Raw genomic sequence first — 27,130 nt, 5'->3', positions numbered from 1 at the left:
AACTAGAGTTGGTGTACAGCCCTCCAGAATCACTGAGCCAGGCTGTCAAATAACCATGTCAGGCCAAAAGACACACTCTGCATGCATACATTTTTCTAAACACATACCAGCCTCAGGCTGAGTCTTAGAAAGCTCATCTATACCCTTTAACACAATAAATACGCTTCTGACTACCATATCTCTATAGACAGACAGACAGAACTTAGCAAACAGAGTACTTTGACACATCAGCTGTGAAAACAGAAAGCTATTGTTACTTTAAGTGAGTGTAAACAAGTTATCTAACATTATTCAAAACAACCCCATATTTAAACTTTACTGTGCTACTTTATTGACAGTGAAGGTGCTTCCTTTTTTCCTTTTGTGGTTTGAAAAGACTGATCAACTTAAAGTCTCAATATTTCAAACAAACTCCTCCCCATTAAGAACAGGAGGGTCCCTGGACGGGCCACCCAATTCTACTTCCACAATCTCATCAATTATTTTCTTACCAATTGTTTTCATAAACCTTTTTTTTTAAACCACTGGCTAGCCCAAGGTGAACTGCCCTTCTAATCCCCAACATTCATCACTAACTGTTATGTGTTTTAATCAAAGTCTTCAGATGAAAAGTCAGTCATTTGAAGGTTTTGATGGGCAAAGGAGGAACTGCTCAGTGCATAATCACGGCAGAATATTTTCCTTAAACCTTAGGCTTGAAATTGGCAAACTCTTGGACATAGACATTGTTAACAGTAAACCTAGGACAAGCCATGGCCCTTACCTGAAAGTGGCCACGAAGTTCACTGTGGGCCAGCCCAGGACAAAGGACTTCAGAGCGTTTGTGTTGCCTTCCCCGACTTCATCCACACAGCTAGCTGTCCACATGTCGGCCAGCTTTACTTTATTCTTTATCTTAAAATTGTTGTTATATCTAGCGAGACAGAAACCAAAACAGGTGCTCTTGTTATTTTGTTTCTTGAGCTTTATAGGAGGTTCTGTGTTTGTCCTGAGAAGGCAGTTTCTACTCACGTGGGCGAAGAAAGTCTTATTGTTCCCGTCTTCAGTATTCGAGTCACCAGATTACACCATAGCCGCTTATCCAGGCCTTTGAAACATTTGGGCAGGCCTCGTTCTCATGCCCGCATCAAAGGCAGAAAATATCTATAAACTGACCCTTTCCATAGGTGGAGTACTACACTGGGATCAAAATACAACTTAAATTTATTTTTGTGATTAAAATATCAGTAACTAGCTTACTTTCAAAATTGCTTCAATGTATATACATAAAGACGTGATCTGTAAGATGCTATGTATTTCCATGTTAGGAGATATCGAGAATGAGCCTAGAGTGAGAGGAATTTATGATAAGCTTTCAATAGAATGGTTGCTAAGACTTTGTGGCTTCTGGTTACCTTACATTTCACTTCTTAAGAGTTCCCCTCCCCAATCCTTTTCTAGTAGAGTCTTGAAAACACTGAAAAACTGTAATCTAAAAACAGAACATAAACTAGAGAACAGCAGCAGCCAAACAAACAAAAACAGAGGAGAGGGCTGACACAGACAGTGGTCAGCTCTGGGGACTGAGATGCTAAGTTTGTAAGTGGGCTGCGACTGCGTCTGGGAATTTCTTCCTAGTCATCCTTAGACCCTTGACACGGAAGCACAATGTATTTTAACCTAAGTGATATATTTAATACTCATGATAGTTCTGAGACTTAAGCAGGTAGATGGCAGTGAGAACTATGAAGGGAATGCCCAGGGATGGATCTCCTAGCATTCAGAACCATTTGGGAACATAAAAGCTGCAATGAAATCAAAGATACAGCACAGGGACAAACCCCCCTCCCCAAAGCCATCTACTACAGAGGTTACAGAGCTCAAGTGAGATTTATACTGGTCTTTCCAGGACTTCAAAGGAGTGATGTGAAAGGGGAACTAAACACTAAGGGCTGCACTCAGTTATATCAGCAGAGGAAGTCATCTGGCTACCACCCTGCCCTTCCTCCAAGGGCGAAGAGTGACAGAGTAGCCATAGGTTTCCCACAGCGGGGAGCTCACATAGAGGCTCAGCCAATGACTATCTTCACAATATTGGAGCATCACTTCAATTTCTATTTTCACAGTGAGGGAAATAACTCAAAGTGGTTCTGAAAGTTAAAGCCTTTGGATTACTTGCTAATGGGTGCTATCAAGTGCTCTACTCTTCCTGCCACAAGGGCAACTTGGGTACCCCTAAGGTATAAACCCAACATCCTCAATATATCTATAACCTTAACAACTGCCGTTTCCCCCAGGGGAAGCCCTCATTGTCTCCTCCCAGAGCCACTACAGCAGCCTCTTGTCTATCACCTTGCTTCTGCTCTTGCTTTCCCTGCAACCCACTCCTTATGATGAGTACATATTTTAAAAATATGTATGACAATTATGGCACTCCTGAATTGAATCTCAAGATTAAATTCCAAACTTTCTGGTGCAGCTAAGGGATTCCAACCTTCCAGAGGGTCCCCCAATGCTCTCTGCTTCCTGATACACTACTGTGAAGTCCCCTTTCATACCAGGCCCAGGCTGGTCTGTGTAGCCAGGAGCCCAGGTTGAAAATGACGGTGTTCTGAGAGTTGTCTTTTCACTGGGAAGGAGGCTATGAGTACTATTTGAAGGAGAGCAAGCAAAGGGAAATGGACGCCTCTAGCCAATAGCCAGGGAGAGACTCATGCTGCTAGCTTGCAAGTGGATCCCCCAGTTAAGCCTCGGGTCAGGAGGGCTGTTGGGCCAGAGCTACCCCAAAATACTCCTGAGTCCTGATTCAAACTGGGCAAAATGCTGGCAGTTTTAAACTGCTGTGTTTTGCAGGACTTTGTTACTTATTTACTTAGTTCATCCTCTCGAGGTCTTTAATGGTTCGCTGCTTTTCTTCTTTTAACAATCTTCACCCCAACTATGAGCACAACACACCCCCTTACCTTTTACTTCCTACTCGAGCACCTGAGTTTTGCTCTGAGTGTTCAGAACTATCAACTCTTCATACACACATAAGATGCGAGCTCACATCCCTTCCTGTAAGGGTGGAGGCTTCCAAGGATTAGACCCATTACATTCTTCACTGTCCCTTCCGAGGATCAAACTCGAACCTAAATTAACACTCTAAAGAAACAACTTAAAAAAACCAAGCTCCTCATTTAAGCTATCAGCATAGGCCCTGCAGAATTGGCTCAGTGGTTAAGAATGCTACCCACTGTTCCGGAGGACCCAGCCTCAACTCCCAGCACCAACGCGTTAGCTCACAACCTTTTAACTCCAGTTAGGGGTTGGGGGTGTGGTAGTGGGGGTGTCTGACACCATCTCCTGGCTTTCATGGCAAAAACATCCATATACAAACAAACATGAATAAAGCTTTTAAAAGATACCAGCCTGGGATCCATCCCATATACAGACAGATGCCAAGCCCAGACACTATTGCCTGTGCCAAGAAGCATTTGCTGACAGGAGCCTGGTAGAGCTGTCTCCTGAGAGACTCTGCCAGAGCCTGACAAATACAGAGGCGGATGCTCACAGCCAACCATTGGACTGAGCACAGGGATCCCAATGGAGGAGTTAGAGAAAGGACTGAAGGAGCTGAAGGGGTTTGCAGCCCCATGGGAAGAACAACAATATCAACCAACCAGACCCCCCTGAGCTCCCAGGGACTAACCCACCAACCAATGAGTACACATGGAGGGACCCATGGCTCCAGTCACATATATAGCAGAGAGATGGCAATGTCTGGCATCAAAGGGAGGAGAGGCCCTTGGTCCTGTGTAGGCTCAATGCCCCGGTGTAGGGGAATGTCAGGGTGGTGAGGTGGGAGTGGGTGGGTGGATGGGTGGGTGGGGGAGCACCCTCATAGAAGAAGGGGGAGGAGGAACAGGTTAGGGGAAGGTTCCAGAGGGGAAACTGAGAAAGGAGATAACATGTGAAATGTAAATACCTAAAATATCCAATAAAAAAAGATACTAGCCACTTAATGGAGCTCAGGCCAAGTGGAGAATGTGGTCTCCGTTAGAGAAAATTCACGTTTATGATGATTACTCGCAGCGCATACAATTTACTCACTTGATTTTGGCCGAGACAAACAGATCGTTGAATAGGAAAAGATGCCTCTCCTGCCTCTGCAGGCCTCGTTTAAGTTCCACTGGACCATCAATCAGCAGAGTCCGACTGGAGCACATGAACGACGACAGAAACGCACACGTGTCAATGCTGGCAGAATGGCTGTCTCTGAAAGAGACCACATGGAGGGACGCTGTCAGTCAAATGCACATCCTCAGCACAGGTTTCTACAGTCACAGCAGACAGTTGTTCATGGATGTAGAACCCAAGCCTTTCTTTTTCCCCCTTAAAGCAGCGGCTCAGTGTCTCTTCTGGTCTCACCGATGATTCTGCACACTGCAATCTCTTAGAACTTGGTTATGAAAAAAGAATCTTAAAACAAAGTTAAAACTATCTTCCTAATAAATCCCCATCAATTGATATTTTATCACACTGGTTCCTCATGTCCCTAAGCTGACTGTCTTTCTCAGGATTCATTAGTCCATTTCCTTCCTGACATTTTGGTATTAACTGCTTTGGACTGTGGGTGTCGCTAACCAGACCCCAATGTTTACTTAGCAGTTGTCTCCTAATTAAAACTTACGCCACAATGACATGCACAAGGCCAAATCTCCAGTGCGTATACCCTAAGTTTTGACGAGTGCATTCGCCTGTGAAACCTGAACTCCTAAACCACGACACAGACAATCATTCCGGAAAAAGGCCATCTTCTCAGTCACTATGTGTGTGTGTGTATGGTGTGTTTAGTATGTGTAGTATGTGTGTGTAGAGTGTGTGTGTTTGTGTGTATGTGTGTGGTGTATATGTGTGTAGTATGTGTGTATGTGCAGTGTGTATGCTGTGTATAGTATGTGTGGTGTGTATGTGTGTGTGTGTGTGTGTGTGTGTGTGCGTGTGTATGTGCAAGGAATGCAAGGTATGTATGTGAAAGTATGAAGTCAAACTGTTTCTCAGGAAATGTCCGCTTGTGATGTTTTTTGTTTGTTTTGTTGCTATTGAGATAGGGTCTCCCACTGAAAACTGGGCCCAGCCTGACCTGGGAGCCTACCCATCAGGCTATGTGGCCAGCAAGCTCTAGAATCCTCCTGTGTACACGTCCTCCGTGCTGGGATTCCAAGCATGCAACATCATGCCCAGCCCTTTACAGTGGTGCTGAGGATCAGACCGAGTCCTCGTGTCTGTGTGACAAGCTCTGTACTGACTGAGCTCCTTCTATAGCCCTTGCATTTTGTTCACTTAAATTCATTAGCATTTACAATATGCACAGTGCACAACCATTATCACTATCTAATTATTAAAGATGTATTCCACCCCAAAAGGAAAGCCTGCAGGTCTTTTTTTTTTTTTATTGGATATTTATTTACATTTCAAATGTTATCCTCTTTCCTGGTTTCTCGTCCATAATTCCTCTACCCCACATCCCCTTCCCCTTTCTTTTATGAGGATGCCCCCCCCCAACCACCCACCCCTTCCTACCTCCCGGCCCTGACATTCCCCTACAGTGTGTGTGTGTGTGTGTGTGTGTGTGTGTGTGTGTGTGTGTGTGTGTGTGTGTTCCAGTCTTGGTAGGACCAAGGGCTTCTCCCACTGATGCCCAACAAGGCCATCCTTTGCTACATATGCAACTGGAGCCATGGGTCTGTCCATGTGTACTCTTTGGGTGGTGGTTTAGTCCCAGGGAGCTCTGGTTGGTTGGTATTGTTGCTCTTCAATCCTTTCTCTGACTCCTCCATTTCTCTGACACATTCCATTTTAAGAAGGACTGAAACATCTGCACTTTGGTCATCCTTCTTGTTGAGCTTCATGTGGTCTGTGCATTGTATCTTGGGTAATTTGAGCTTTTGGCTCTAAGCCAAAAGGTCTTAAGCATTGGCTTCTAAGCAGGCCTGTCCCCTGCCCCTCATGGACCTGCCTACTTTGCATACATCATACCGGATTATATGTGTTCTCTTCTGTCTCCCTGGTTGGGTTAGTATAAGAGTATCAAGGTTCGTTCTGTAGCTTGTCTCCATGCTTTCTATTGCTACATGTTACACTGTGTGGATACACTTCGGAAGTCATTGTAGCTGAGGGGTACTTTGGGTGTTTGAACCTATAGCTACTGTGACTGATGCTGTCAGGAAAATGTCTGCTCTCAGTGGTAAGTATACTGACGACCAGAAGCACTGGATTACAAGGCAATTCCATATTTAACTTATTGAAGAACCATCAGACTTCACCACAGTCACTTTCCCACTCTACACCCTACCACCAGTGATGGATGATAGCCTCTCTCTAAGGGTATTCTACACACACACACACACACACACACACACACACACACACACACACACACACACACCAAGGCCCCATAACCACTCCTACAGTTTGTAACGCCTCAACTGAACTCTACTTTCTCGCTGACTCCATTCCTCAATCTGCAGTTCACGTTTCCATCAAACTGAAGCTTCCAAATGCATGGTGCCGGTGCCCTTGGACTGTAAACTGTCTAATCAGTAAGCTTAACTTGGTTACAACATGCCTGCTTACAACTCTCGACATCATCTTTCAGTGGTCTCCCTGCTGAGCTTTTCCAAATAAATTAGGCAGGAAATAATTTGAAGCAAAAGAATGCAGCCATTGAAATGAGGCTACAGAGTCACTACTGCTACCCATCCACATCGTCCAGCAATGAAACTCAATCTATGGTGTATCCGTGACCACTGTGAACATTTCAGCAATGAAACAAAACCTAGAAATCGAGTCTAAAGCATTTATGTCTCACTGATGGGTAAGCAAGCAGGTGCTGAGGCCTCTGCATATGTATCACTGCATATGTATCACTGCATAAGTATCACTGCATACGTATCACTGCATACGTATCACTGCCTATGTATCACTGGAATATGTATCACTGCATATGTATCAATGGAATATGTATCACTGGAATGTGTATCACTGCATATGTATCACTGGAATGTGTATCACTGCATATGTATCACTGGAATGTGTATCACTGCATATGTATCACTGGAATGTGTATCACTGCATATGTATCACTGGAATATGTATCACTGGAATATGTATCACTGCATATGTATCACTGTATATGTATCACTGTATATGTATCACTGGAATATGTATCACTGGAATATGTATCACTGCATATGTATCACTGGAATAAGAATCACACTCAAATTACTAAATAATATAACTAATTATATATATATATGTGTGTGTGTGTATATATATATATATATATATATATATTCCAAATTAACTAGATACCATAATGAACAGAGAAACGCCCTGGATGGTGGGGACAGAACCTAGTGATAATGCTAAGATCATGATAAAAGTGAACTCAAGAGCTTGGAAGGACAGATGGTACAGTGTTGGGATAAACGGAATGAGCAGAGCCTTTAAGAGCAAGAAATACACAGAGGAGCACTACAATCTGCAAAACACTGATCAGAGCAGATAGTATCTATATTAGTCATCAACATATCACATATGGAGCACATTAATAATTAGATGATATGAATATCCAAAATGAAGGAACACAGACAAGTAAAACAGAGTGGCAAGATGGAAGAAGGACATGAAGGACAGATGGATGCCCATAAACAGTTACACTAATAGACCTCCCCCCAACATACACACACACACACATACACACACACACACACACACACACACACACACACACACACACACCACACACACACACACAGAATTTCCTTAAGAACAAAGCACATAACTTCTTCACAGCCTTGACAAAGAAGTGGTCTAACAACATCAACTTAGAGTTTAAGGCACTTAGGAGACATCAGAGACAGAAGAAGCTTTTGTGATTGGTCCCTCTAATGCAGCCAGTCTCAACTTTCCTAATGGTGAGACCCTTTAACACAATTCCTCCTGCTGTGGCCACCCCCATGCATAACATCATTTCACTGCGACGACGTAGCTATAATTAGTCGACCGTTACAAACTGTAAATATCTGTTTTCCAATGCTCTTAGGGGACCCCAGTGAAAGGGTCGTTCCACCTCCAAAGGGGTCCTGATGCACCAACCAAGAACTGGTGCTGATCCAAAGACTCAAACCACAGAATATACTCAAAGACGCAGCGCACTTAACAGAAAGAAACATGGGCTTCAGAACTTCAAATGAGACAGTAATTTTACAAGAAGAGTTGTATTGCAAAATGAAAGGCTGACAAGAAGCAAGTCAGCCTCAGGAGAGGACCAGAGGAAACGCCAAACTGAGTCCGTTACTTTTATGTGGCCTGTGGACTTCAAAATACCATCTATCCCCATGATGAACTAAGATTAATTTCAGTCACACTGAATCAGAGACTACCAAACACATTCAAGCTACTTAGGCAATTTCTCTATGTACTGATTAGTATGACGGGGCCACATGCTAGAACGTCTGCTGATAGAGCAATAAGCCAGAAGCTCACATGCTGACTAGATTCTCCGATATGTGGGCAGATAGGCTCAGGTAACAGCTACATCATGAGTGACACGTGGGAAGGAAGAAAGCGATGACAGTTCATTCAGTCATTCTGTCTGTAACTTAGGGATACCCTAAATTTAAAAATGCCACCCGATAACTTCTTTTTCTTTTGAGGCAGGCTGGCTATGTTAATGTTGCCCAGGCTGACCTTGAACTTCCCGACTCCAGTGACCCTCTTGCCTCAGTCTCCCAAGTTGCTAGGATGGTAAGTGTGTACTTCTGTGTCCAGCTAAGACCCTCTAACTAGAAGATTAAGGAATACAAATTACAAAATCTTCAAGGTGGTATGTTACTGGCAGTGACGGGGACTGTTTATGATGTCCAGGTCCCTTACAGTAAAATGTCCACACTTAGTTAACAGGTAAATAGGTCAAGTCAATTAGCTGGATGCTTATGAAAGAAAAGGCTGGCGATAAAGAAGCTTTCCCTACTTCCCTGCCCAAGTCTCTCACAGCACCTCTCAGGGTAAGGAGGAACCTCCTAGAGAACACCATTGTCTTCATGATTTTGCTTTGTAGTTTTAGGTCCCTGAACAAAAACGGTTATATGGAAAATTCCAGAGATAAATAGTTCATGAGTTTAAGCCACACGCCATCTTAAGTAGCATCATAAGACTTGACTCTGTCCATACTATGTATCTTTAGTCCCTTTGACTTCCTTTTCAGACCAATGTCAGAAAAAATCAGAGCAGTGTTCAAGTAACCTTGTGTAACAGCCTGATGCTGTACCACACCGATACAATATCATTTCACAATGTCACAAGATCTGTAAGGACAGCACGAAGGACATTTTGAAAGACTGTGTTCACATGGCTTCTACTATAATGTACCATTGCAATTATTTTGTAATTACTTCAGTGGCTGTTGCTAACATCTTGCTATACCTAAATTGACCTTTACCCTAAATGTAACTTAGTGAATTATACAGTAGTAGAGTATGTGGATAGCATGTGATTTGGTGGTAGCTGGAGGGAGGAATTGGGGATGGATGTGATCTAGAGACATTGGATTCAGGTGTTAAATTATCCAAGGATAATGAAAAATTAAAAAAAAATCATACAATACAGCCAAGTCTGTTTCATTCTATGAGCACACAGTTGGTTCAAATCATCAAATCAATAAATGTAATATACACTATTAATAAAGACATAAATCACCTGATCATCCTGACAGATGCATAAGATTCCGGAAAGGCTCAACGGTCCTTCAGGATAAGAGTTCTGAAGAAACCAAGAATAGATGGAATATATCTCAACACAATAAAAGCTAAATATGATAAAACAAGGCCAGCAGCCATTATTTTACTAAATGGTGGAAAACTGAGATCATTTTCCCACAAATCTAGAATTAAGTAAAGGTCATCGCCACATTTGATTTTTATTCAATATATACAGTGCTTGATTCACAGAATACACAGAATGACAAGAAAACAGAAAGATATAAAAATGTCAAAAACTGCATAGGACGTGGTTCTATTCTCAAAAGAGCCGTGGCCTTCATAGAAGTTTTGGATGTGTTAAATACTTCAATAAGGTTGTAGGATGCCAAGATTCACGTACAATAACAAACCTGGTAAGAACAAAATCAACAAAAAGCCTAACTGGGGAGATGAGCGACTTCTCCAAGGAAAACTGCAATGTGCTCAAAGAAGAAATATTAACAGTACTAGCTGAGGAGAAAGCCTTCCAGTACCAGAATTACCACTGTGAATATGGTGTATGCTCACAAGGGTAATATACAGAATCAATATAATGTATATTAAAATTCCAGTGGCATTCTTAGCAGAACTAGAAAAAAAAACCACTGTTAACATTTGTTATGGTAACACAAAAGACTGTAGAAATATTAGCAGAAAGAACACAGATGTGGCTGCTCGGAACCAAACTGGGGTCTTCTGCAACAGTTGATTAAACACCCTTAACTACACCAGTCATTTCTCCAGCCTCCAGATCTCATACTTTTTAAGAATTATTTCTGGCTATCAGTCATGAGGAACCATCCTATTAAAATCATCATTCTCGAAATGATCTTCCTCATGCTGGAATTATGAAGAGTTTAGTCACAGTGACCTCACCTCACAATATTAACTATCAGGTGATCTAGCTTCTATTTTACTCAACTTTCAAAAAGGTCAATAGGACGAGAATAACAAAATATGCTAAGGATTGTGGCTGCATACTAAAGTGTGAAACCCACAGGTTAAAGGCTAGACAAAAATAACAATTTTCCACAGTAACTCATCACAGAGATGATAGCATTCTCTTAAGGCAGAAAGGCACACATCGCATCTGTGCTGGCAGAACCGAGCAAACACACACATGGGTCTTGTTTATGCCCAGGCTCTGAAAATGTTAGGACAATGCCATCAGACACTTTCTCTGTCTGTATCGCTCAAATCCTAAAGCATAAAGCAGTACCACCCTCCACAAACACAGGCACAGACACACATACACAGAGACGGGTGGATATGAAAATCTAGGATCACAGATAAAGAAACCATGGCCTTTGAGTTAGGCTTATTTTGCTTAATTAATGATTTCCAGCTGTGCCTGTTTAATTTCCCCGCTGTTGTCATGAGCTCACTTTTTTCTTTACAGTGGAGGGAACTCCACTGTGCATGTGTTGCACGTTTTCCTAATCCATGCCTCTGCTGAATGGACATCCAGCTTGGTTCCCTCTCTTCTTAGCTATTGCAAATGCACAGCAACAAATATGGATGTGCGGTAGGGCTTCGAGTCCTTTGGAAACATAAGCAGGAGTGGAAGAGATGGGTTATATGTTGTGGTGGGCTGAGAATAGCTCCAATAGGCTCGTATGTTTGAATCAATCTCTCTCTCTCCTCCCTCCCTCCCTCTCTTCCCTATCTCTCTCCTGGTTATGTTGAAATATGAGCTCTCAGCGACTGCTCCAGCATCATTCCTACCTGCTGCCATGCTCCCTACAGCGATGATCATGGACTCTAACACTCTAAAACTGTAAGCCCAAATAATCTCCTTCTTCAATAAGTTGCCTTGGTCATGGTGTCTTAGCTCAGTAACAGGAAAGTAACTAAGATACGTGGTAATTGTGTTTTAGGTTTGTTTTTGTTTTGTTTGATAAACTCCAAGCTTAGTGGCTGCTTCAGTTTAAATTCCCACCAGCAGTGAGTCAGGGGTTGACTAGAAATAAGATTTATTTCTAACCTATCAATTAATGATTAGCTGTGGGATCTGGGCTGAGTAGGGTTGGGAGAACTATATGTGCTGTATAACTGGGTTGTTTTTGGAGAGGAACATTGATGTGAGCTCCATGAAGCCAGTGGGATGTTTTTTGGGTTTTGCTGTTGTTGTTTTTGTCTCCATTCACCTAAAAGTATTAGATGATAGAAAACACACACACTGTCTGCTAAATCAATTATAATTATGAATATTTTGTTCTTCTAGTCTTATAAAACTGTGTGTGTGTATGTGTGTGTGTATGTGTGTGTGTGTGTGTGTGTGTGTGTGTGTGTGTGAGAGAGAGAGAGAGAGAGAGAGAGAGAGAGAGAGAGAGAGAGAGAGAGAAAGAGATCGCTGGAAGCAGATTTCTACCTTGGAAGCAGGCAGAAATCATCAGAGTTGATGACCAAAGATGCAAGTCCGAGAGTGGGCGTCGTCGTCTATTCTGTCTGGTGCCTGGTGCCTGGTGCCTGGTACATGTGGAACTCTGGGATTGCCCATCAGATGACTGAAGGAGGAGATCTTCCTCAACCACCCTAACCTACTTACCCTCTAACAGACCCCTTTTAACTTCTATCAGATACCACTGTCTAATATGCTAATTTATTTGGACACACTCTCCCTGCTAGAATGCAGCATCCACCAAAAGCAGAAACCTTACAGTTCTATATCCAAAAACTACCTGATTCATAATTGTCACTAAAATCTTTGCTAAGCATCTTTAGTCATAAGGGAAATGCAAATCAAAACAACCCTGAGATTTCACCTCACACCAGTGAGAATGGCTACGATCAAAAACTCAGGTGACAGCAAATGCTGGCAAGGATGTGGAGAAAGAGGAACACTCCTCCATTGTTGGTGGGATTGCAGACTGGTACAACCATTCTGGAAATCAGTCTGGAGGTTCCTCAGAAAATTGGACATTGAACTACCTGAGGACCCAGCTATACCACTCTTGGGCATATACCCAAAAGATGCCCCAACATATAACAAAGACACATGCTCCACTATGTTCATAACAGCCTTATTTATAATAGCCAGAAGCTGCAAAGAACCCAGATGCCCTTCAACAGAGGAATAGATAACAGAAAATGTGGTACCTCTACACAATGGAATATTACTTAGCTATCAAAAACAATGACTTTATGAAATTCATAGGCAAATGGATGGAACTGGAAAATATCATCCTGAGTGAGGTAACCCAATCACAGAAAAACACACATGGTATGCACTCATTGATAAGTGGCTATTAGCTCAAATGCTTGAATTGCCCTAGATGCACAGAACACATGAAACTCAAGAGGGATGACCAAAATGCGAACGCTTCACTCCTTCTTTAAAAGGGGAACAAGAATACCCTTGGCAGGGAATAGAGAGGCAAAGATTAACACAGAGACAGAAGGAACACCCATTCAGAGCCTGCCCCACATGTGGCCAATACATATACAGCCACCCAATTAGACAAGATGGATGAAGCAAAGAAGTGCAGACCAACAGGAGCCGGATGTAGATCTCTCCTGAGAGACACAGCCAGAATATAGCAAATACATAGGCGAATGCCAGCAGCAAACCACTGAACTGAGAACGGGACCCCCATTGAAGGAATCAGAGAAAGGACTGGAAAAGCTTGAAGGGGCTCGAGACCCCATCTGAACAACAATGCCAACCAACCAGAGCTTCCAGGGACTAAGCCACTACCCAAAGACTATACATGGACTGACCCTGGGCTCCAACATCATAGGTAGCAATGAATAGCCTAGTAAGAGCACCAGTGGAAGGGGAAGCCCTTGATCCTGCTAAGACTGAACCCCAGTGAACATGATTGTTGGGGAGAGGGTGGTAATGGGGGGAGGATGGGGAAGGGAACACCCATATAGAAGGGGAGGGGGAAGGGCTAGAGGGATGTTGGCCTGGAAACCGGGAAAGGGAATAACAATCGAAATGTAAATAAGAAATACTCAAGTTAATAAAAAAAAAATCCTTGTTAAGTAAATGAACGACTGCCGGCCATTGTACTTTAGAGGATGAACAAGTCAGATGAAACTGTCCTCTTGGGACTGACAGTATAGGAAGGCACAGCATACAGTATAGTTGGGCAGATCTGATCCAGAAATCTGGAATCTGAAGTACTCTCGCATCTACAAGTTTTTGAGCACTGCCAAACTGGTGTCAAAACGAGAAATTTCACCCCTGACCTCTCATGATAGGCAGCAGCAGAGTTCAGAAGGGCAAAAGCCATCTTACAATCACCTTCTAGCTGATATGTACAAGGTGTGCATGAAATGTAAGTGAGCTTTGTCTTTAGAGCTGCGGCCCGGCCTCAAACATCTGATTATCTCAAAGTCTCAAATCTACAATTTTCAAGCTCTGAAAATCTAAAAACAGTTTTTCCCACCTCAAGAATTTCAGACAGACAAAACTCCCTGCTTTAGAAAGAGACAGTTGAGGACCATGCATACAGAAAGCTTCCTCATATCTCTATGTTTTCCCCCAAAGATTTTAGTTTGCCAGTCATTTCCTGTGCCAACCACCTGGTCAAGGCTTAGTCACACCCAAGGAAGGCTTCACCTACACAATGCCTAAGGACAGAAGCTGTCAAATTTTCCTTCTACCTGAGAACCACAGAAGGAGCTTCTTAAAATACTGGGTGTGTTTACGTTTCCTGGGGGTTTTGATTCAGAATGGGGTAGCTCACCACCAGGGGCACGAGGCTGCCAGGTGATGCTGCTGCTGCTCCTGGACGGTCACTATTGTTGTTCCCCGTGACTGATAAGTCAGAAGAGAGCCCTGTCGTGATTCCCAGACACCGCTGTGAGAGCGGAAATGAGGAAGCACAGCAAGTCAGGGGTGAAGAACGAGGATGGTGCGCCCTCTGGGCATCGTTCCAAGGGGCTTGGGTCTCCAGGCCTGACTTGGGGTGAGTGGGAAGTGTCAGCTGGTCAGCCTTTTTCCTCATACAACTCCTGCTGCATCTCAGTGGCGGGGAGCCCACGTATCAAGTTCACCTGCAGCGGCTTTTCATGCACTCCTACACAAAGATGGGGCTGCCAATTCAGAGGGCAGTCTTTTGGGACAAATATCCTGACCGCGCTCTAGCTCTTGGACCTGATAGAGTTTGCCCACATTTTCAATGACCTAGAAAGCAAACAAAAACTATTGCTATTTGCTGTATGAATGACGTGTTGCTTGATCACACTGGCCATCTGCATTTATGTCTACGTATGAAATAAATAAGCATTCAGCGTCTCACCCTTACATCACCCCCTCAGGAAAACAAAGGGTGGTGAAGAGATCTTCAATACCTTAGAAAAGGTCTTTCCAGTTACAAAAGAATATCAGATCCTTGCATTCCGGGGCTCATCTCTGTATTTTCAAGGGGCCTCTTTGCATAGTTAAGTAGAAAGTTTGAAGTCTATTCTTTTCTATGTCCACAGAAGGTTACTGTTGCTGTGACGAAACACCGTGACCAAAGGCAAGTTGGAAGGAAAAGGTTTGTTTGGCTTATACCTCAACATCACGATCTATCACTGAACAAAGACAGGACAGGAGCTCAAACAGGACAGGGACATGAAGGCAAGAGCTAATGCAGAGGCCATGGAGGGGTGCTGCTTACTGGCTTGCTCCTCATGGTTTGCTCAGCCTGCTTTCTTATAGAACCCAGGGCCACCAGCCCAGGGATGGTACCACCCACAATGAGCTGAACCTTCTCCCCTCAATCACTAAGAAAATGTCCTACAGGCTTGCCCTGCAGGCTGATCTTACAGAGGTATTTTCTCAGTTGACACTCCCTCCTCTCCGCTGACTCTAGCTTGAGTCGAGCTGACATAAAACCATGCAGCACTACTGTCAATAATGCAGCATTGGTAGTCGGAATTTAAACCCTGACTCTGTTATTTAAGAGTTGTGCACTTTAACCTTTAAACTCTACAGGCTGAATGCTTTCTTGTGTGCAGATGAGAATAATTAAAGAATATTTATTGTCTCCTGAGGTTAAAATAAAGAAAATGTGTTCACAGAATGTGGCACATAAGGAAGGCACACGAAGTTAAGTTATTCACATTGAAATTCAAAATCTCGCCCCATGAACAGGAAATTTGGTTAAGTGTTACAATATCAATTATAGATTGGAAATTGCGAAGGGGGAAACCACCTTAATAAAGCATATGAGGTCCCCTTGGCCAGGTCAGACAACCTGAAATTAACAATGAGTCCTGAAGTTATATGGTATAAACGTATACCACATTGTCTATAAAACGGTTTTTAGACTGGAGGTTATACTGGCGATCTGCTTCAGATCTGTGGTGTTCAGACACACATGCGGCTCCAACACAGATATGTCCGGGCAAACGCTTAGGACTCAGCCATCCCACTACAAAGTTAGCCCATCTTCCCAGTGTTTGCTGGAGGTCAAGGCACAGACTTGACCTTCTTCTCACTCTCCTATCTCCGTCTCTTTTTTCTTTTAATAAAAACCAGACGATTCCTACGTCCAAAAAGAATCAGTCCATTTTAGTGCCCAGGTGCACAAACATAACCCTAAACTCATTTTTATGCAATAAACGAAAAACACGTGTTTATCCAAGATGTGAGGGGGCAAACCCTGGGATAAAATCAGCAGTTTGACAAGAAATTCATACTCAGAATTTAACTGAAAAAGACCTGTTAAAGACAGCGAGTGGAGTTTGCAAACTTAGTGAATCTTACTTCTTACTGCCATTACCATATGCAAATGTTACCTGGAGACAGGGTGTATAGCTTAAAAGAAATTCAGGTAGCACTTTTATAATCGATGTGTATGAAATACCTTATAAGTAAAATAACAACATAACCCGGCATTAACTTTATAAATGTGACTATAAATTTCAGAGATAATAAATGGACAAGATAATATTATGGGGAAATACATGGCCATGTAACTGATAACTCAGAGGAAATGGAAAAATTCCTTAATATAACACACTACAGCTTACTGAAAAAGGAATGATGCAAATATTTTGATACAGAAACTCAACATCATCACAGATTCTCATAATGCACATACATGTAAACCAGACTTCCAGGCCCAAGCGGCTTCAAAGATGAATCCAAACATTTAAGATACTACCTCCTATATAAACTCAAGAGGACAGAATATTTCCCAAGTTATTCACAAAATCTAGTATTACCTTGGTATCAAAGCCAAAGACACTACAGGTCACAAAACAAGAACCAATTTTCTTTTAGAAATACAGACCTAAAGGCACTAAAAATACCCTTCAAATTGAATTCAACAGTAAGCCACAAAAAATGACATAATATCATGATATAGTAGGCTTTGATCAAGAATATAGGGTTGCTTTCACATGAAATCAATGTAACCTACACAGTAATGAAAGGAAAAATTAAATGGCCATTCTTATGGTGATGCTTAAAATGTATTTGATAGAACCGAACATTCACAACCAGCTGTTTTAAGAAGAGCAGGGATGCGCTCGCTCTCGCTCACACTCACTCTCTCTCTCTCTCTCTCTCTCTCTCTCTCTCTCTCTTCTCTTACCTCCTGGGAGATGTTTGCTGATATCAGTCTCTCTGCTGAACTGCAGATTCTGACTAGAGAAATCAGAATCCAAGAAGGAGACAGAGAACATTCAGATCAGACCAAGCAGCACAGGGGTCTGTGCATGGGTGGCATAGTTGGTCTATGTAGAGTCCCATGGAAGCCATAAGAAATAACTCAAGCTAATAAGTGAATGTAGAAATTCAGAAGGTCAACATAAAAAGCCAAGTACATTTCTGCATATAGACGATAAATATCCAAAAATGAAATGACAGTGTTACTTTTCGCCTGCAGTACTGTCAGTGAAAAGCTGTCACTATTGTCTCAGCACCAGTCTTATTGGAGTTGCCAATCAGATTAACACATCTACATGGATGATCTTAGGGCCTGAAATAACCAGAAATAACGGGGGAGAACCCACAACAGTGAAGTCCAGAGACTCCCACACCTGGAGTTAAAAAGGCTTCAGAGCTCTTATTACTGGGGTAGTGTCATTTGAGTAGTACTGAGTACAGAAGGAGGTCTGTCTGGGACACAGCAAAATGACTGTGTGACCAAGAAGGAAGGAAACTGAGTAGGGGGAAAGTCTTGATGGCAGACATTGGATGACCATATGCAATAAACTCAAATACTGACCCTCGTTGTATATGACACATAGAAAGACCCAAAGTGGACCACATTCCTAAATGTAAATGTTTCTAAAATAAGGCATGAGAGGGTATCTTGACCTTAGGTCTAGCAAGCAAGCAAGCAAACAAACAAACAAAACACACGACACACACAACACACACACACACACACACACACAATACAATGACGAACACAGCACAAAGTATAAAAAGAAACAAGTGCTAAGTTGGACTTCATTAAAATTTAAAAGCTGGCTCTTTTAACGACAGTGTTATGAGGGCAAAATCACCAGCTCTATGTTTAGAGGGAAAAAATCACAAAGCATATGCCGGGGGAAGCTTACCATACAGAGAACTGCATGGAAATCTGAAAACAGTCTACCAGCATTGAATCGTGGGTAATAACGGTTCACATCTCACAAGATCTTAAAATGGGGATGATGTGAGGGGGAACTGAATCTATAGTAATTCAGTGGCCATTATACTGGATGGAACAGAACAGAACATTTAACACTTAAAACTCAACAACAATCCAAACAGCTCAATGGAAATCAAAAATCAAGATACGTGAACTACCACTCTATCGGAGAAGATACAGATATTAAATGAGCTGATGGGAAGATGCTCGACAGCACCAGTAACCAGACAGATCACAACTAAACCAAAGGAGAAAACATGGCACGACACACAAAACATTAAAAAGCCGAACCATACCCAGCGCTGACAGAGTGTGTGCGCGCGTGTGTGTGTGTGTGTGTGTGTGCGCGCGCGCGCATGTGTATGCATATGCATGTGTGTGCATGTGTTGTGTGTGTGCATGTGTGTGTGTATGCGTGTGCATGTGCGCATGTGCATGTGTGTGTGTGTGTGTGTGTGTGTGTGTGTGTGCGTGCATGTGTAGTATGTGTATCTGTGGGAAAACATTCTTGCCAGGGGAAGCAAATGGAGGTCAGAGTACAGTTTTCTGGAATTAGTTCTCTCCTACCAAGTGGGTTCCAGGAATCAAACCCAGGTTGGCAGCCTTGGTGGCAAGAGCCTTTACCCACAAAGCTGTTTTGCAGGCCCAAGCATGACTTCTTTGAAAAATAACTTAACAGTTTAACATACATCTAACTTACAATCCAGATATTACACTTGTTGATACCTACTTAAAAATGAAAGCACTGGAATGCAAGAACATGTAAATACTGACATACATATGGAAATGCAAGGCAACTTTAACTGGCTGTGTGCTGGAAATGCCTCTCCCTCCTATCTACCAGCAAGTTAAAAAGGGTGAGTGAAGACAAACCCAGACTCCAATATTACTCCATAGTAAAAAACAGTACAGAACATTTATCAATGTCTCAAAATAAAATCGAAGCTCTGTGACATCACGCCGATCACTGATTGTCAGCATGTGGGTGGAGGAACCACGAGAGGATGGGTACAGAGGAACACACCCAACCTTTGGAGGTCACCTGTCTGTCCGTTATCTGACTGTGGTGTTGGGTTCATGCTTCTACAGCAAATTAAAATTCATCATGTTGCAGGTATGTGTGCTTTAGTAAATACAGCTATTTAACAAGTCTTGACAACAAAAAACCACTGATAAAGCACACAGCAGAGCAGAGAAGGGACACCAGCAAAGCTAAACCTTGCTTCTTAGAAAATACAAACAAAACAATGCCTTTGGCTAAACAAAGAGGACGGGAAATTATCAACACCAGGAAGGAAAAGGTCACAGCGACAGTTCTGGCACACTTTAAAAACATCAAGGCATATTTTGCTTCAAAAATAAAATATTATGATTAAATCGACGTCAAGGATGAAACGGACACATCCCTCCAAAGGCAAAAACCGACTCAGAGAAAGAACCGAGTTCTTAAATGATTCTGCACATTAACTATTCAGGAAATTAATGAAATGATTTAAGACATTTTCAGACAAGCGAACACAATGCTCAAATAACACCACTGATAAACAGTAGCATTTTCCTACACCCTCAGAAAGAGGAGGTGGCTTCTTTCCCTCCTTGGGGGGCCACCACCACAGGGCTAATACTGCGTGGCTTTTTCTCAGCTGCCCCCAAATCGAGTGGTCAGAGAAAAGCATGAGATCGAGTGAGAATGGGCATCCATCTTTACAACCTCACTGCAGTGAGACCAACTTCCCTCTGCTAAAGCTACTGGTGATCCAGTGTAGTTCTGATGCAATGAAGAAACCAGATGAGCCCATGACTGCCAAGAGGCAGGGGAGGGACACTGCAGGAGCTGGCTGACAAAAACAGACCAGCGATCCCACTCAATTGAGTTCAGCTGGAAGGTTCCTATGCATGTCTTAGTAGTACAGCACACGCTCAGATGTTTTAAGAGGTGCCCAAATGTATTAAAGGACATGGGTTCAATAAAAACAATTTTATACATGCGGATGAAACACTTCTTATAAAATTTTAAGATGTTAAAAAATGTTTACATATAAAGTGAGAGAGATGCAAAACCAGCCATACCATTTCTATCCTATACATTACTGAGTTAGTGTTTGTGTGTGTGTGTACATGGGCACGCATTTGCACATGAGCACACACCGACACATGTGAGTGTGGAGACCAGAGGCAGATGCTGGCTATCTTCCTCAAGTGTCCTTCACCCGCCTTACTTTTGAGACAAGGTCTCTCACTGCATCCAGAGCTCGACAAGACGACTCAGCTATATGAGCTGGCTGGCACCCACCAGGATTGGTGTGTTCCCACCTCCCCAGGATTACAGATGTACTGCGCTGAGTATGACTTGCAAAGGAGGCCCTGTACCAACTGAGCTACCTCCCCAGCCAATCATTTGGACTCTTCAAACCGAAATGAGGTACATGTGCCTGCTACCCCAGTGCTGCAGATGTGTGTGTGTGTGTGTGTGTGTGCGTGTGTGTGTGTGTGTATGTATGTATGAATGAGAGAGAGAGAGAGAGAGAGAGAGAGAGAGAGAGAGAGAGAGAGAGGGTGGTGAGGAGGGAGGAAAGGGAGGGGGACAGGGAATCACAGGGAGCCTAGTCCCAGGTACAGTGAGAGAACCCGTCCCAAGGGAGTATGACTAAGAGCAATAGACCTGGATCCTTAGTGTCCTCTTCTGGTCTTCACTTCTATGCATAGGTGTGTGCACGCATCTCCCTGCATGCATCACACACACACACACACACACACACACACACACACACAGAGAGAGAGAGAGAGAGAGAGAGAGAGAGAGAGGAAGAGAGAGAGAGAGAGAGTGAGAGAGAGGGAGACAGACACAGCTACACACAAAGAGATAGAGACACAGACACACAAACATGCACACACAGGGAGACAGAGACATACACAGACACACACACATAGACAAAGAGAGACAGACACAGACACACAAACATGCACACACACACACACACACACACACACACACACACACACACACACACAGATTGATTGATTTTCTTTGAAACAGGGTCTCACTATACAACCTTTACTGGCCTACAGCATGCACACTATGCAGACCAGGCTGGCCCGGAACTCAAACTCCCGCTTTTACATCCTGAGAGCTGAAATCAAAGGGGTGTGTGTGTGTGTGTGTGTGTGTGTGTGTGTGTGTGTGTGTGTGTGTCTACATTTGGCAACCGAGAAAATTTAAAACTCGTAGAACTGGAGGTGCGTGAGAAAGAACATGGCGGAGTCAGCTTCCTCTAAGGCCCAGTTCTTCTATGTAATTGATGAGGAGGAAAAGCTTCCAGGGACAGAAAGAATATGTCATTCTACCAACAGCGAGGGAGGGCACTAGAATCTATTAGCTGAGTCTTCTTACGGTAAGAACGGCGAACAGGAGAACCGACATCATTGACCCCTAAAACGTAGGACTATTGGGAGCCAGGCCAACCCAAGACTTTCTCAGAGGCACGAACAGCCAAAGGGGATTCTAGTTCTGAGTCCTTGCCCAGGAGCAGACTTGGCAAGATCTGGTCTGTGGCTGAGGCCAGGGCCTTCAAGGAGTCAAGATTTGGCCCCAAGGACCCCCTGCGCTTTCTCCCCCGAAGGGCCATGGTTATCAGCTGTGTCTGAGGTATCCTGAGTTCTCATTGCCAATGTGGATTGACTTAGCTTACTGTTGACTGTGGCCACTTTCCCCCTAGACATGTATATAAGATGCTGTATTTCTTAATAAATTTGCTGGGCAGAGGCCGATGGTTTATGTAAGACGTCCAGGTCTCAGCTTCCTGCCTCCTTTGCTTTCTCATCCCTGGTCCTCCCCTTTGACACCTTGCTGTTTGGGACCCTTGCTCACTAGGGTTCAGGTCGGAGGACACGATAAATAGTCAAGCATTAGATCAACACGCATTCAACTACTCAAGAACTTTCCTTCCTTCCACGGGTTCTTCCCAGTACTGATCATTCCCTTCCTCAGGCAGTCAGGCTGTAACTCAGATAGGCAAGGAAGGGATTATGCACTTAATCCAGCTAATGTTTATGTACTGAACACATGGGTTTTTAAGGGTAGAAACACAGACCCGTCACTTGGTCAAATTGGAAAGACAAGATCTACACCTAGATCATTGAGATGCTAAGGCATCATGTGACTGGGGACCAAAGGGTTTATCTCTAGTTACTTTATATACATTTATTTATTGATAAATGTGTTTAATGAAAGCTTACACCGCAGCTGTAATGTGTACATTGTATTCTAATTGCTAGTCTAGTAGATTAGCCCACTTTTACAGACTAGGAAAATAAGGCCCAAAGAGGAGAAATAGCTTGCCAACATTCCCACAGCTTGTAAGAAGACACAGCCAAGTGTAGAATGGTCGCCTAAGAGTTCATTTGCTTTTAACTTATACTATAAGGTCTCTTGAATGTGGCAAGTAATGTTTTGGGCATCCTTTTGTTCATGGTTCTAAAGGAAAAAAAATCAATCATAAAATGCCAAAAGTACCCTGGGAAACTTTAGCTTTTACTTTTACAGGGTAGAGAAGCAACCAGCCCAATACAGCAATGACACCCTAGGGCGGCCTGCTATCCCCAGGGATAAGACAAGAAAGGGTAACTCAGCATCCACTAGGGAGGTAATGCTCTGCATGAGGCAGTGCTCCACATGAGGCGGTGCTCCCGAGACCGTGCTCCGCAGGCACCAAGAAGGAAGATAAGACAGAGTTGTAACTGCAATGGACAAATCAAGTCCAGCAGGAATGAAAACATCAAGTGGATGTGCCACTAGCAAGAAAAAAATTAGACTAGATCAACCCTGCCCATGTCCACTAGAATAAATAAGTCCTTCTAAGGATCCCCCAGATTATGCCACAAGAAACAGCACACTGACCAGGAACAGACCTGTCTGATCGTGTCTGAAGAGAGAGTGTTGACTGGGGAGACTCGTCCCAACAGCATGATTGAAAAGGAGGTGGTGAGTTCGAAGCCCTCTGCTTCCCGACTGCAGATGCACTCTGACCCGCCAGTTTCTCTTTCTAAGGACCCCTCTCTCTGCCTTAGCCTTTATTGTTTCTCCCCATTTGCCACATTTGTGTTTGGCTTCCGGTTTCCATAGCTCCTGACATTCTTAAAAACAAAACAAAGCAAACATGTGCACCTATGGCAATGGGAATTCACATTCCTTCTGGAAGTTTCCTGGCTGTGTCCCAGGACTTCTAGTAGGTTTGCTATCATCTTGATTTGCTTTCAGAAGTTTTAGTATTTTCTCCTGGATATCTTCAGCGACTTGCTCTTTGCTCAAAGTGTACTGTTTAGTCTCCAACAAGCTGTGTAGTGTGTGTGTGTGTGTGTGTGTGTGTGTGTGTGTGTGTGTGTGCATGTGCATGTGTTTTGCTTACTAAAGACTTCTAGTTTTATTTTATGACGTTCTGATAAGACACAAGGAATTTCTTTAACTTGTTTGTATTAGTTGAAGATTGCTTTTGCGATCTTCAACGTCACTACTCCAGAGAAGGTTCCGTGGGCCACTGGCAAGGATGTGTATTCCCTCACTGCTAAGAGAAGATTCTCTAGCCGTGTGTGCGATGCAGTCCATCTATGGCATGGTAGCTCTGGAGTGTTCAGCTTTAGTTTAGAAGACTGATGTAAATATGAGAGCTGGTTACAGAAGTTCCTCACTGTTACCACCCCGGGGCCTCGCTGGCCTCTCTCGCTTTTCAGTGTTTCTTTTAGAAAACTGGGAGTGCTGACATGATGTGAAAAACGTTAAAAACTGCTTATGTGCACTCTTGCTGAATCGTTCCCATGTGGGGTGGTGGTGGTGCAAGCCTTTAACCCCAGCACTCGGGAGGCAGAGACTGGTGGATCTCTAAATTCAAAGCTAGCCTGGTCTACAGATGGAATTCCAGAACAGCCAGGGTGACACAGGGTGACCCTGTCGCAAACAAACAAACAAACAAACAAACAAACAAACAATGTGGTGGACTTCTTTGCCATCACTGATCCATGACTGAGGCGCCCACTTACCAACCATGACAGCTGCCATGTCAGCTTGTTCATGGCTTTAATTTACTCACTAGACTGACTTTCATCCAGAAAGGTGTGATTCTTGGAGATGAGAGAGTGACATCCTGCCTTTTGATCTAATTAGTTACTGTGTGCCTTCTGACTGATGGATTAGTGCTATTTGCACTCAACACCACTACTGAGAGGGCTCTGCTGTTTCCTACAGTTTCTGTGTCTTGTGTTCTGGTTGGATTAGCAACAATTCTCTTCTTCCCTACCTGTTAGCACCAGGGCTTTCTGGTTCACTGCGCCGAATGGATGAATCCTTCCTGGAGCTCCTCTAACATTCCTCTTGTGAAATGTTTGTTTTCCTATGGATAATGCTCTCTTTGCTCTTCTCTGTACAGTATTGCTTTAAGTGTTTCCTGCAGCATTGCCTTGGCTGTGATAAGTTACCTTGGTCTATATTTTCCTTCTGTTCCATTTCCACTTCCTCTCCATTTTAAGGAATAACCTTGCTGGATATAGAGATCTTAGCTGAGGGTCACTTACTTTCAGGGCATGAACCAATGCTTCTCTGGTGAGGGATAACGCTGACGAGAGGTTTTATTTTTTGTTTTTTTTTTTGTTTTTTTTCTTTCTGCCGTCTCTGCCTTTGAATAGGACTTGGCATTTTTCCTTTATAGGTTTTAATTACTGTTTCTTTGTGTCTTTGTTTTTTTGAGATTTTAACCATGGTATGTGGTAACGCAGTGGCTCTCCACCTTCCTCATGCTGTGATCCTTTAATACATCCTCCTGTTGTAGTGACCCCAACCATAAAACTATTGCATTGCTACTCCAGAAGTGTTATGCTGCTGTTATGAATTGCAATGTAAATATCTGATGTCTGACACGTGACCCCGTGAAAGGGTCTTTTGACCCTCCCCAAAAGGTCATGATCCACAGACTGAGAACCAGTGTGATAGATTTTTCTCTACATGTACTTATTTGGGTTTCAAATACCTTTTGCGTTTGGATATCCACTTTTTTTTCTCTAGGTTTAGGGAATGTTCTGCTAAAGTTTCAGTGAATAAACTGTTCCTGTCTCTAGGTGTTATTTCAACCTTTTCCTCTGCTCAGTGAGTTGTTAGTTCTGTTCTCTTGAACCCGTTCCAGAGGTACTGAGACTCCAACCGTCCTCATCAGTACTGGAATCCAACAGTACTTCTCAGTCCGGTCTTCACATGTCTGAGAGCGGGCTGGACCTCGCTCTCTACCTCTGAAATCTGCTCTCCTTGGTTTTTGGGTGATCCCTTCCACAGTGTGGGATGATTTTATTTGATGATTCTTTCATTTCTAGAATTCGTTTGCCCAGATTCTTTGGTGAGTCTCAATTTCCTTTCTGAACTTTCCTCCAAAATTTTAAATTTCTCCTCACAGGTCAGTTCATCCTCTATGGAATCTTCCCTGTCCAGGTCCTGGTTTGACTTACACACACATCTCCCTGAGTTTGCTCGACAGTCATCAATCCTTCTTAACAGTAGCACTCTGACCTCGTTTGCTCAGAGCCAGTTAGGTAACTACCCTTCGGTAGTCAGCAGTAGCCCTGGGCTTGTGGAGGGGTCTCATCTCTCTGTGTGTTTATTTGTTGTGCCTTGTGTATCTCTTGGGAGGATGTGCCCTCCAGGTTTCTCATCCTTCTCTGTTTCCCCTCCTTTAGTTTCCTTTATTTTCACGTGGGTCTGACCTGTAAGCTGTCTTCACTTGGAGTTTTTACCTCCCACCATTTAGGAAGAAGACCCCTGCAGCAGCACACACAATGACCTGACAGCAGGCACAGGGTTAGCATGTAGTAGTACGCTTGTGTACTTGTGTCACCAACAAGCTTCAGAGACGGCAGGATACTGGTACTGATGTGGGAAAATACAATTTCTAGCATTTATTTTGGAGCCGAGGCTGCTCATAGTGACTTAAGTGAAATGAACTGGCAATGGGGAAAATGGGGAGAATGAGTAACGATGAGAGGAAAAGTGTATAGTGTAGGTGTAATGCATAATGTGTCATAAAATACATGAGGAAGCACTTTGGAGTAGATATGGAGGGAGGGCGAGCATAAGCACTTTCTGGAGAGTACAAGTTGAAAAACACAACACGACGACTAAAGTAAGAAAGTAACAACAAACGATAAGAATGAACAATGCAGCGAAAGAGAAGGAAGGCATTACGACCCTAGGCGGAGAGAGAAGGCTCCTCCCTGCTCTGAACTTCTCTTTCCTATCAGTATCTACAGGTTGGAAGGTGGGGAGGCTGGCCGCTGTTCTTAGTAATTCAGACGCATTGCATCCGCATGACTTCACGATGAGAAGGGCTTCAGTGATGAATTCTGCACTCTGCTAGATGCCCTGATGAGAGGCCTCTCTTGCCAGCTGCCACCATGTTTCTGATGCTTCGGGGACTGCTCTTTCCACGCACAGAGCTTTCCCTGAGGCTCCGAGTGGGTAGGGAAGGCCTGTCTGCTTGTGTTGACGTTTGCCTAGCTCATCAATTGCATCATCACCCACAGCACATGTCTAGGAATCCGAGGCCAGTGGTCAGGGTTGAAGACCTCTTCGCCCGAGAGTCGGGCTCCCATGCCCCTGTCTGTTTTCATCTCCACTCCCTGACTTGGTTCAGCCCTCTCTCTTCCTGCACGATATCTCCAGTATCTCGGGCTGCATTTCCGCCTCTCTGGGCTCTTGTGCCCTCTGCCCGTGTGAGCACTTCCTTGGTAGCTACAGCTGACTTTAGCTAG

At 43.5% G+C, this 27,130-nt stretch overlaps 1 protein-coding gene across 5 annotated transcripts in view; it reads right to left on the bottom strand.

Moving 5' to 3' along the window:
- Positions 1–27,130, bottom strand: part of Arhgap20 (Rho GTPase activating protein 20) — an 84,720-nt gene that overhangs the window by 35,341 nt on the left and 22,249 nt on the right. For all 5 annotated transcript variants that reach the window (XR_010054006.1, XR_010054007.1, XM_063265878.1 and 2 more), the window contains exons 3-4: positions 4,072–4,236; positions 764–913 (exon numbers count right to left, since the gene is read on the bottom strand). Coding sequence is in view for 3 of the 5 variants with exons in the window: in XM_063265878.1 (XP_063121948.1) it covers positions 764–913; positions 4,072–4,236 (315 nt within the window). In the remaining 2 variants the exon portion in view is untranslated. The remainder of the gene's footprint in view (positions 1–763; positions 914–4,071; positions 4,237–27,130) is intronic.

Source organism: Rattus norvegicus, chromosome 8 (genome assembly GCF_036323735.1).
Source record: "Rattus norvegicus strain BN/NHsdMcwi chromosome 8, GRCr8, whole genome shotgun sequence".
In the NCBI taxonomy this organism is placed as follows: domain Eukaryota; kingdom Metazoa; phylum Chordata; class Mammalia; order Rodentia; family Muridae; genus Rattus; species Rattus norvegicus.
Note: the sequence above shows the minus strand (reverse complement) of the source record. Positions and strands in the feature narration are given on the sequence as shown.